At 40.8% G+C, this 13,034-nt stretch overlaps 1 protein-coding gene across 26 annotated transcripts in view; it reads left to right on the forward strand.

The window, feature by feature from the left end:
- Nucleotides 1-13,034, forward strand: part of HYDIN (HYDIN axonemal central pair apparatus protein) — a 433,865-nt gene that overhangs the window by 108,833 nt on the left and 311,998 nt on the right. For 25 of the 26 annotated variants that reach the window (XM_045046329.1, XM_045046327.1, XM_045046336.1 and 22 more), the window contains one exon: nt 3,039-3,173. In XM_045046329.1, coding sequence (XP_044902264.1) covers nt 3,039-3,173 — 135 coding nt within the window. Of the gene's footprint in view, nt 1-3,038; nt 3,174-13,034 lie in introns of those variants that run through there. The other variant, XM_045046339.1, reaches the window with a different exon arrangement.

Raw genomic sequence — 13,034 nt, forward strand, 5'->3', positions numbered from 1 at the left:
TTCATGCTTACATACTGTGTGTTAGAGCCACTGTTTCCCACATGAAGGTATAAACTCTACTCATATGAATTGAGGTTGTTCAGCCAAATTATTTATACTTTATAAATTGTATTTAAGAAAAAAATCTCCAAAAAAATGGAGTTCCCGTTCCCCTTTTTCTGTCTCCTCCCTTCTACCTCAGATAGCCTTCAGATTTTGTCTGTAGATAATTTTGGACAGCTTCTCCCACTGTCTATACCTTGTCCTTTTCTGGTTGCCACTGAATCTCTTCTCAATCCATATGCCTTTTCTCCCCAAGAGATAAATTAGGGTTTACTTCAAGAAAAAGGTATTAAGTTCCTGAAGATTTCCTGGACATGTAACAATAATGGAAGAAAGAATAATGTGGGAGGTCAGCATGAAGCACAGTTAAAGTGTGAAAAGTAGTCAGATGGGGAGGAAGGCATCTGAGAGATGCTAAACTTCAGATGTGAAGGCAGGTAGGAATACCTCAGGAGTTTGAGAGTGTGGAGACAAAAAGCCTAGCTGTAGGAGAAAAGAAAAAAAATAAATGAAGACTATGCAAGAACACTTGCAGTTATATTTGGCAGTAACTCATTAAAGGAATCAGTGATGCCTTTCAGAGATCAATGGGGTGATTTAGTGGCAGCAAAGTCAGACTCTGAAGAAAATGGTGTATTTAGTTCTTGGCAGCAGAAGTGTTAGCAAGAGAAGCTCAAGGGACAGAAGTTAAAAGGGTAGTCAGAAGCAAGAGAATCTGAGATGCTCAGGATTAGGCCCCTAGACCTCAAGAAGAGATACTTTACATACACAGTAGGGCTCTCTCTTTTCATGTAGGACTGCCAACGAAGTCACTTTGTCACTTCCACTTCTCTTTTTCTCTTTTGCCATGACTTTTTGACTCTTGCTCAGGTATTTTAAGGCTATTAAAGAGAGAGGAGCTAGCCCAAGGGTATTTTGGCCACTCCTGCTCAGCCCTAAATAAGACACGATTCCCAGCAGGTATATATGAGCAAGTAAAGGGTATAGGGCATGTGTCAGTTTTGTCTGCCAGAGGGCACTCACTTCTCATGGGTAACCCGACACCTCTTGGTTAGATGCTGCTGTGCTGTTAGACCTCATGAAAGGAGGGTCCCCCTCCAGGGAAAGTCCAGCTGCCAAAAGCAGATAGTTTTCTCTAGCCTAGGAAGGCTTGTTCTTGGGCATGTGACTCTCAGTACCCTTGTACTAGGTGGCTGGTAAAAGCCTGCTTCTCTGCTTCCTTAGCTCACGGACTCGTAAAGAACTGCTGGGATAGAATTTCTGTGCTGTTCACTATTTATTTGCTTCCTCATTGGCATTGAATGCAAACAACGGAGACCATTTGGTCCTTATTCCTCTATCTCCCACACACACAAGATGAAAGTAAGCTGTGAGCACTCTACAAGCCACAGCGCACTGTACTTGGGATATAATTATTAGCACCCAGACTCTAGAGTCAAACTCATCTGTCTCTCAGCTGCAGACCTTGGGTAAGTCACTTCACTTCTCCGGGCCATGGGAATACTAGTAGTACCCATTTATTTATTTTTTTTTAATTTTTTTTAACGTTTATTTATTATTGAGAGACAGAGAGACACAGAGCATGAGCAGGGGAGGGGCCGAGAGATGGAGAGACACAGAATCCGAAGCAGGCTTCAGGCTCTGGGCTGTCAGCACAGAGCCCGACGCGGGGCTCAAACTCACAAACCACGAGATCATGACCTGAGCCGAAGTCAGACGTTCAACCGACTGAGCCACCCAGGAGCCCCTAATAGTACCCATTTTAATAGGTTGTTTGGAATATTAAATGAGGTAATGCATGTAAAGTATTCAGCTCAGCACCTGTCACATAGGAAGCACTAAACCAATATTATTGTTGTTATTCCTAGGGTTGTTGGTGTTTTCCTTTCTAGTTTTTTAAATCCATAATTGTGCTCTTACTGAAAGTATTCCCAGCAGCTTAAGTAGTATCATTCTGCACATTGTAAATGACACTGCACATTCCCCTTACCAGCCACTCCTGTTGGGCTCCTATCAGATTTGCACACATCTCTTCCCTGCCTCCTTACTTTCTAGTCTTAAGATCAGCCTTAAGTCTGATCTTCGGCATTTCTTCTTCCCTTGCCCATCTGGATTTCAGTTTTGAGAGATTGTGGGGGTTTTGTTCTCATTTTTCCCCTGAGACTTCTCAGTCATACTTAACTATATTCACTTTCTTTTGCTCCCTTCAAGTCTTAAAAAAAAAAAAAAGTCATCCCTTTCCTTGTGTCCCTAGAACCTCTAGGTTTTCCTCACATTTATATTTCCTTTATTGCTTAGACTGTCTTTGTTAAACAGAGAAGCATACCGTGGGCGAGGCAAGTAGAGCAGAGGAGGACTTGAAGAGAATGAAACTGTCTGAAGCCACTCTGACACTGGCCTGGGGACCCTCTGCTGCTTGCTCTTTGTTCTTGTGCACAGTGGTGTCTACTTAGGACAGTCCCCAAGAGGGAAGGTGGAGTGAGGCTGGGACTGGGCGAAGCTATAGCACTTAGGGAAAAGTGTCTCGTTCCCCTTCTGTAGAATGGGAGTCATAACGAAGCTCAGGGTTATTGAGAGGATTAAGCGGCTCATCGTGTACGGCTCATGGTGGATGGTCCATAGCAGGAGAGCAGTAAGTGTGATTTCTTCTCCCAGAGCAGTCCTCAAATGATGGGAAATCGAGCTCATCTCTACCATGTGGGTGGGGTTTTAGCTGACCATGAGGTTCTTCTTCAAAGATAGTCCCATTTAAATGAGAAAATGAACAAAGGCTTGCAGTAATGATAACAGTGAATAATAATTAAAAAAAAAATAAAGCTCAGATGCACTGAATGAGTCATCTCATCTCACATTTGAGGAGACAGAAGTTAAGCCTTGACCTAGGTCGAGTGGCTGGTAAGTAGTAGATGGAGATTTCCTGGTGGACTACAAAGCCTGGGCTTTTGCTTTTGCTTTTTCACGGGCAGAATGGCCACCGTGGTGTGTTTTTCTTGCAGATTCCAAGGATGGTGAAAGTTGTTGAGGAAAGTTCACCTTACTTTAAAGTAATCAGCCCCAAAGACATTGGCCACAAAGTAGCTCCAGGAGTGCCGTCCATATTCCGAATCCTCTTCACTCCGGAGGAGAACAAGGTAAGAAAGTGGTTGCGTACTTGCCGTTAGCAGTTGGCAATTCTGAACATTCCTGGAGGCGTTGGTAGTATTGCCGTGAGTGGTATTGGTTGCGGTGTTGGTCGTTGTGTTGCTGACGGTGTTGGTGGTGTTGAGGGTGGTGGTGCTGGTGTCGATGGTATTAGTGGTGGTGATGGTGGTGGTGGTTAGAATGGTGGTCAGGGTGGCTGAGAGGAGGGGATAGTGCACCCCTGGGGATGAGAGAAGCATCATCAACCAGAGCTGAGGGCTTACATGAGCTGTCAGCAGCCAGGGTATAAAGAAGGGTGATCCTTCTGGGTGCTCCGCCAACCCCCCTCCCCACCTCAGCATATTTTTATTTGAGTATCAGCCACAGGGTCACCAGAGAGGAACCAGTGTGCTCCAGATGCAGTGAGCCAAGGCATAGCATAAAGATTATGGCTTATTGGAAGTTTAGGATTGTAGTTAGTTGCATCCCTCCTCCCTGGATTCTAACTAGTTCAGGAAAGAGACCCAAGATCCAAATATTGATCACAGTATTAGTCTTATTAATGGCAAAGAATGTGGCCAGTACCTGAGGCCTGGACAGGGCATCCTCCTCCCCAGTGACTGGCAAATAAGTGGCCCTGAAGGGCTGACACATGGATAGCTCCACCCAAGCTTGAGTGGGGCAGCTGCAGCTGAGAGCGGAGACCTGCCTGGTCTGCTTGACCCTGTCCGCACCTACGCCGCTAGAAAGAGCCTGAGTTCAAAAAGAGGCCTTTTCCCTGCAGTACCATTCCAGCTGTGGGGGAGCCAGTCCATCCCCAAACCCTTCTCAGTTATAGAAATTCCAGTTCCTCCTGGAAGGAAGGACCAGCTACAGGGGACTGAGGCTAGAGGCTTCCTCCCCAGCCCTTTTCCAAGAGTGCAAAATTGTGGGTTGAGTTTTCTTCTCTATGGGCCAAAGTAGGGACTTGTGCAGAGGAGGAAAGGAGTTTTACCAGCAAAACCAAAGGAGTCGGGTTGAAAAACAAGACTCAAATAAGCATGACAAAATGTCAGGTTATTATATAGTGTTAATGCTATGTGTGCTTATCTGTATTGTGCCGTTAGGGTTGGACTCAAAACATGATAGAGACAGAAAGTACTAGCTTTGAATCCCTGCTTCTTCATCACTCATACAAGTCAGCTGCTGTTAATGCCATTACTAGTGTCCCTGCTACTATTGCTGCTCTTTCTACTTTTCTGGAGAGCAGGAGTAGAGAATACAATGTGGCCTGCCACTCATGTATCACTGTAGTGAGTGGTTACAAATTCTATTAGAATGATGCTGCTGTTATTATTTTTTGACTTTGTGGTAATACTATTTATTTCTCAGGTTGTGCTTATTATGGACATGTAATTTTGCTTGGGGTACTATTGAAATAAATGAAAAGATAAAAGTTCCAGAAGTTGTGGTGGTGGTGGGCAGGGGCGTTGATGTTGCTGTTATTTTGTTATATGTTATCAAAGTCCTTTTTTTTTTTTTCCTTGAGTGTCTGTATCTGAACACTGTCTGTGAAGAGAATGGTGTCTGGATTGAGTTTGGGTATGAAATTCCTATACAGTCATTTCAGTAGAAAGATGATTAGAAGCCTCTGTGCAGCTTGAAAAATAGAAATAGAAAGTTTGTTCTATTTGCTGAATTGGATTTCCTTATTTTTTTTTCCTGTGATGGAGAAAAAATGTCTTCTGTTGGATAACTACCTGTAGGTATTATGGCTGGGAAATGGACACATGGAACTTTCTTAGGAGGTAGAATGTTCTATATTGTGATAAGTGTGTGGGGTATACGGATTAATTCATTTGTTAAAATTATACTTTTAATACTTATGCCTTCTACTATATCTAAATTTTACCTTAAAAACGATAAAGTAAAATAATAACAATGGAAGGGGGAAGAAAGCGTTGGGTTGAGGTATAGGTGAAGCCAGAATGGCAGAGTGTTAATATTTGTTGAATCTGGGTGGTGGGTACATGGGGTTTGTTACACTCATTTGTTTTCTTTGTGTATGTTTAAAACTTTCCCTAATCAAAAGCTAAAAGTAAAGAGAAAGATTTTATTACTGCTTATGTATACAGCAAATAAATAGTTGAAATGTATCTTAGGTATGTTTGTATTTATGATATAAATATGAAATGCTAACATTCCTATTGAGGATTATTACTTTGCTATATTTTGTAGTGGCTTACCTTAATCTGGCTTTTTTATTCCTTCTTAACCTTTCCATTTCACCAACACTGTCTGTCTGTTGGGAAACCCCTAATTTAAAAAAATTAAGTTGTAGTTTGTTTTATTGTTTCTTCTAAGGATTTGAAAGGTTTCAACAGCTACATGCATGTATGAGGAGACACAGAGTGAGGATCTTGGTTACTTATGAGAAATTTAAGTATTCAACTTTGGGTACATTAAGATTTTGTGTTGGATTTGGACTCTACGCTATAATTTACATAATATGTTTTTCTAGAACATAGTGATTTCTCCTTTTGCTGACTGCCTTAGACTGATGGTGAGAATTTGGGGAAGCCCCTGCTGCTAGTTTTGGTCCCCCTTTCCTGCAAAGGTCCTGTTAAACTTGCACCATCAGCAGGGCCCTACTCTCAGTAGTTTTTTTCAGTCATCTAGGCATCTGCATTTGCTCACTATTGGAAAGCCATCAGGGGGGCGCCTGGGTGGTGCAGTCGGTTAAGCGTCCGACTTCAGCCAGGTCACGATCTCGCGGTCCATGAGTTCGAGCCCCGCGTCAGGCTCTGGGCTGATGGCTCAGAGCCTGGAGCCTGTTTCCGATTCTGTGTCTCCCTCTCTCTCTGCCCCTCCCCCGTTCATGCTCTGTCTCTCTCTGTCCCAAAAATAAATAAACGTTGGAAAGCCATCAGGGTCATGCACAGAAAGACCAGCTAGGATTACCCATGCTGCCTTTAGTGCTGTTCCAGAATGTGGCAGAGGACTCAGATTTATTTTAGGAAAAATAGAAGTCAATCTTTTCACTGTGTCACTTTTTCTTCAGTTGGCTAAATTGATAGCCAACGTACATATGTATTTCTCTTCTTTATCCCCTGCTGATCTGAGCATACTCCATTCTCATTTACCCTCCTCACATCTGGAGGGTGAGATATGTAAATTGCAGCATGCCACAGCTTAATAAGCCAGTCCCCTTTCAATTGGATTTTCAGCACCCATGTATATTAGCATGTCGAAGATGATAATGTAATTTACATTTTTTCCTCTCATCTTTTAATCTGGCTTCCTGGGGATTTAACTTGTTAAGAATGCCGAGTGCCCAGATAACAGATGCAGCAGGTTCACTTTGGCTTTCCGTATCTCTTCTTGTCACACAGACTTTTTTAAAAAAATGATAGGATATGTTATTAATTTAATAATCTTAGTGTATGTCAATGTGGTAGAAATAGAATAGTCAGTGTTATCATAACACTATAAAATTCTGGAGTCTGGCACTTTTCTTGACCTCTTAAATTTGTATCTTTACTATTAAAGGGAGAATGTAAAGTACTAGGCTTTTGTAGGAAAGCAAAACTGGGTACTTTCTTGGACTTAAGAAAGCATCTGTTTACTATAGAATTGCCATATGGAAATGACTGCGGTAGTTTGAAGAGCAATTTTATTGCTCAGTTATGTTTTAAGGAAATATATAACTTGTGGTTAAAATAGTTTTCCTGGTTTGTTACTATGAAATTTAAAAATTGTGGTCCAGGAAGACTAGAAAATGCTACTGTATTTAATGTTATCTAGGTATACAACGATGATGAACTATATTGCCAGCATTTTTAATTAAATTGTAGACACCATAAAATTTTCCACAATTAACCTTTTTTTTTGGCAAAAATTATGATAGGGATTTTGTTTTCTTCCTGTCTAGAATTAGCCCTCCCTAGCCTAGCGCAATGCCTGACAAATAAGAAACTTGTGGTAAATATTTGTTGAGTAAGACAAGTAAGTAAAAGTTAATCCCAAGAAAATATAAGGTTTCTTCAACTTGAGGATGGCCTACAGATGATAAAAGCAAAAGCATATAAAAAGGGCTCAAATATCTTTTTGTACCATGAACGTATTAGATTTTAGCTTTTTCTTGTTTCTCTCCACTTAATTACATATCCTCAGTGAGTCTATGTCACTACTTTTTAGCATTCTGGACTTCATAAATATCATTTTATAATAAGGCTAATGAGGATGTTGGGAATTCTCTTTATGAAGAAGTCTTGGTAGTTTAGGATCTAAATAAAGATATTAAAAATGAGTAATATTCTTTCATTCACTCCGTGCCAGGTCTACTTCTGTGACCCAGGATCCACTGGAGAACAAAACAAGCTTTGGCCTTCATGGAGCTTATGTTCCTCAATGAATAATGAGCAAATGTGTAATTTAATGTCAGATATTGACTTAGTAGAGAATAGAGAGTGATGGGCTTCTGTTTCTTATCAGTAAGAGGATTCTGTGATGAGGTTACATTGAGCAGAGAACCAAATTAAGCCGTGCAAATACCAGAGGGAAGATATTTGTTGGGGAGAGGGAGTAGCAAGTAGAAAGGCCTGTGACTGAAGCATGCTTGACAGCAGGAGCAGGGAAGTGAGGAAGGCACGTGACGAGTGGAGGAACCTGCTGGAACGTGGTAGGAGACCAGGGTGCAGAGGGCAAGGTCATGAAGGGTTATAGAAACCATGCAAAGTGCGATAGGAAGCCACTGTAAGCTTGCTTATGGAAGCTTGTACCCTATGTAAAACCAGAATGAACTGTCATCATCTAGATTTTCAGGTTACCTGCACATGACCAATCTTGCTTCATCTATGCTGCTCCTGCCCAGAGGATTTTGTAGTGAGTCCCATACATCATATTATTTTCATCTGCAAGTACTTCATTTTTTGTCTCTGAAAGGACCCTTTAAAAAGTGAACATAACTACAATACCACTATCACCCCTAAAAAATAACAGTAGCTCCTCAATGTCATCAAATATCTAGTCACTATTCATATCTCCCTATTTTAAATATATATATATATATATATATATATATATATATATGTATATATATGGTGTGTGTGTGTGTATATATATATATATATATATATATATATATATATATTTTTTTTTTTTTTTTAACTTGGCTTACTTTAATCAGGATCCAAACAAGGTGTTGAATGCATCCCCAGCAGATGTTCTCTGTCCCTTCTGTTTCCTATAAACTGGTAGTTAGATCCAGAGGCTTGATTCGATTAATATTTGACTTTGGGAGGGGGCAAGAATTCTTAGGTGATGTGGTACTACCTATTGTATCACATCAAAAGGCACAGAGTGTCTGTTGTTATGTTTTGTTTTTGTCATGATCCAATGAGGATGATGAGGTGCAGCTCATACAGGAAAGATAGAATAAATACCGAATCCTTTCCCTGTATCTACCCCAGTGGGTTTTGAATACGAATGACATCTCTGCCTTACATTTGGGGATTAGTCTGGTTGCTGCACAGAGGATAGACTGAAGGGAGTGTGAGGTGTAATAGCTAGTGGCCCACCCTTAACATCCGTTTTCTCTTTCTTCATTGGTAAGAGAATCCCAAATTTCGATTGGGTTCACTGCTGCCTGAAATAAAAGATTGCATTTCCCCAACCTTCTTTGCAGCTATTTGTGTCTGTGTTGATCAGTGAGATGTGAGCGGGACTTCCAAGCATGTATTGACAAAAGCTGACTCAGCACGGAGGGGCTTTGTTTTGTCCTTCTGCCTTTTTTTGGCTTGTAGCCTGGCTGTGAGAAATAGCTGGCATCCTAAGAATTACTCTGCTACATGGGGTGACATTGAGGATAGATGCTGTGTGCTAGAATGGTAGAGCAGCAATTTAGGAATTTGGGTCCTTGGTGTCACTGTGGAGCCACCATACCAATCCAGCCTGCCTACTTCCGGATTGGTTTATGATAGAGAAACTTCTGTCTATCTAGTTTAAGTTGCTCTGATTTTGTTCTGTTTCCTGGCATGTGTAGCAGAACTGAACCCTGATGAATACAGGGATAAGAGGCTACTGTAATAGTTTGGGTAAAAGTGGTGGATGATTTGGATTAGGGTGGTGACAGTGAAAGTGTGGGAAGTAGGTAGATAAAGGATATACATTTTTATGGTAGAGCTGTCAGGATTTGTTCATGGATTGGATAAAGGGTGTGAGAAAAGAGTCTAGTTTGATTCATAGTTTTTTGACCAGCACTGACCGAATGGTGGCACCATTTGCCGAGGTAGGGAAAAGTGGAGGGAAAGCAGGTTTGTGAAGCTGGGTGGGAGTAAAGTAGGGAATCAGAAGGATTCAGGGAATATGTTTTTTTTTTTTTTTTAGTGTTTATTTTATTTTTGAGAGAGAGAGAGAGACAGAGCATGAGTTCGGGAGGGGCAGAGAGAGAGGGAGACACAGAATTGATAGCAGGTTCCAGGCTCCACACTGTCAGCACAGAGCCTGACGCAGGGCTCGAACTCACAAACCTTGAAATCATGACCTGAGCCCATCGGATGCTTAACCAACCGAGCCACCCAGGCGCCCCCGGGGAATCTGGTTTTTATATGTTAAGTTGGATCTTCCCTTTAGACATCCAAGTGGAAATACCAAATAGGCAGCTGGACACAATTATCTATGGCAAAAGGGAGATGTTGGCTAGAGATGAAGATTTGAAAATCATGTAAAAGATGACACTTTTCACCAAGAGGTGGATGAGCTGATGTTGAGAGTGGGTGTACATAAAGGAGATGCTGGTAAAAGGAGGAGATGCCAACAGAGGATGACACAAAGAGGAAGGGGTGGTCATGAAGTAGGAGGAAAATCAGAAGATTACAGTGCCTTGGAATCACAAATGGATACAGCATTTCAAAAGGGAAGGAGAGATCAATTTTGGATTACGTCCAAAGTTATGGAGAGTCGAATTATAAGGATGTGGAATGAGCCATTGGATTTGGCAACACCATGAGTGACCTTGGCAGAAAGAGTTTCTGTGGAATGTTGTGTACAGAGCCTAATGGGATGGGTTGAAGAGAGAATGGACAGCAAGGATGTGGTGATATTGAGTGTAAATAATACCTGTGAGCAGTTTTGCTGTGAAGAGTAATTGGAAAAATGGGGCAGTAGCTGGAGGTGGATGTTGGACTCAAAAGTAGATTATTTAATATTTAAGAGGAAGCTACTTATGCTGATGTGTGAATGTTCAATAAAGAGGGAAAACTGATGTTTCAGGAAAATCATGGAGTGAGCTAGAAAGATTGAGATCTAAAATATAAGTACAAGGTTTAAGCTTAGCAATAGGAGTGAAGGCAGAGTACATGGGTATAGGTATAGGTGGATTAATAGATCTAGCGGTAACTTGGAAAGCAAAAAGTTACAGAGGAAATTAATTACCTTAAGTGGGCAATTTCTACATGAATCATGAAGTAACCACATTATCATTGTACACTAAGGATAAAAAGGGTCAAAATAAATTTGGAAGTCTCAGATCTCTTTTCACACCAAGGGTCATAGGTCATTCTCTTTGAATAGATGGGGAAATATAGCTACCGCCAGGAAGCTGAGATCCAGCTAAGTCAAATGAAGAGTCACAGGGGTAGAGGATAAGGCCCGTGGTGCCTGACCAGTCTCATTTTTAAACTTATTAGAACTTCAGAGCTGACTCTTCTCTTTTGAAGGATGAGTTTCCGATTGAGAAGAGACTTTAACCCTTTGGGGAATTGATAGCATTTTCTGGGGACACCAAGTATTAAATTCACTGAGTCCTAGTCAAATCTAGTTGTAGTTTTACTCTGTGTGAGACATTCTCCCATGAAGTTTAGGAGTGGAGAAAATGCAAAAAAAAAAAGAGGGTTGTGAGGGTTTAACCACATTGGCCATGCTTGCCTTTGCCTCGAGGGTCATTTGCTGCAGGAGAGGACACCATTTTCCTTTGCTGGAGACTTTAAAGGACAGAATTATTGCCATGTTTACTCTCTATAATGGAGCTAATATAAAATCAAGATTCATTTTTTTCTGCTTCTCAGAAAGTTAGATCTTCCATTTTCATATTCTGTTCCTGTTTTTTTAAAGCTTGTGGGCTAGGCAGGTTGGAAGGAAGGCAAATGGACAAAAAGTAGACTGGATGTTTCATCTGGAGAGCATTGTTATAAAAGATAACATTTTAGGAGAGAAAGTGATTCATAGCCATGTCTCTCACAGTAGAGGGGAAAAGCTTGGAATAAATATTTTGGCTCTGAACGGTGACCTGATTGCCCTGAATCTAAATACAGTGGAAGGGAGTATATAAACTAAAGTGATTGCTTAGCTTGAAGGCTGACAGAGTCTCCCCGGGCATTACATCTGAATTAATTTTCAGTCAGTAGAGCAGTATATAATTGTATTTTACATAATCTAATATAGTCATATTAAATATAGAACTTCAGAGATTAGAAGACATTTTTATGGAGTTGTTTAAGGAATTCCTTCATATTCTTTTATGAGTATGTGAATTGATTATGATAAAAACATGTCATTCAGATCAAACTTTAAATCTTCCTCATTTGGAAATTTGAGAAGTTTGAAAATATCTCTGTGAATATTTCAATTAGCCTTCTAAACTACTTTAGGCTGTCTTCAATTCCTCATAGAACAAGGCAGAGAACGTGTAAATACAGAATAAAATAAGACAAATTACTTTGGGATCACATCTCATTCTGGATTCAGTAGCATCTTTTTTCTTTCTCTCAAATCCTCAGTTAATATGAAGTTTCCACATGTGCCAGAAGCTTTCTGGTTCCTAATTCCCAACAAAAACTTTGCTTGCTGGGTTTGATCCACTAAGAAAAAATGAAAACAGTACTTATCTCTTTAGGATTCTGATGTAATCAGAGTAGATGATTTCCTTGGTGAATTCTGTGGGGTTTTCTAGGATCAAGTGTGCTTAATGTAATTTGTACTCCCTTATGTCTGAATAGCATAATTTTTGAGCCTGGTATTAACCGTCTACAAACCGGAATCAGTTGAAGAGCTGAGTCCAACAACTCAATTTTAATACATTTCATGAATACTTCCCATTAATTTTTATTACTTGTTCCTACCTTAAGACCTTTACATTTGCAATTCCTCTTTCTGGAAACAATCCATTCCTAGATCTCACTTGACTGGCTCCTTTTGCTGTTCAGGTCTCCACCCAAAGATCACCTCCTCAGGAAATCCTCCTTGGTTGTTCTCACCTAAAGCAGCCCCTTCCAACATTATCACTTTACCATGTTTTATTTTCTTCAAAGCTCTTGTTGCTTTCTGAAATTATCTTGTATTATTGTTATTATTATCATTAGGGTTATCATTATTATTATCGTCACAATAAGAGGAAACACAAGTTGAGTTTTTCCCATATGCCTTATACAAATCATTATATTTAATACAACATTTTAATGACAGCTAGCATTTAAGGAGTGCTTGCTACTCACCAAATGCTAGATGAAGCATTTACCACCCTCGGCTAGGTCACTGTCCTGTTTGCCCGGACTGTTGCAGGGGCTTCCTAACTGGCCTCGGTTTTCGCATTTTAACCTCTTAGAGTTCTCTGCCCACATAGCAGTTAGTGATCTTTCTAAAACATAAATCAGGTCCATCATGATCAGCTTTCAGCATCAGATGCTTTTGGCCTTTTTCGGGTCCCAACTGGCTTACAACGTCTGGCGCGATCTGGCCCCTACAACCTCGCTGCCAGGTCTCTAACCTCTCCTGACCTCTGGCCACTGGCTCCAAGTCACACTTTGCCCAGAGTGCCATCCATCCGCGCATGGTTCAGGTCTCAATTCGCTCAGATCTCTGCTGAAATGTCACTGCTCATAGAGGCCCTTCCCAAG

Source organism: Felis catus, chromosome E2, assembly GCF_018350175.1.
Source record: "Felis catus isolate Fca126 chromosome E2, F.catus_Fca126_mat1.0, whole genome shotgun sequence".
Lineage (NCBI taxonomy): Eukaryota > Metazoa > Chordata > Mammalia > Carnivora > Felidae > Felis > Felis catus.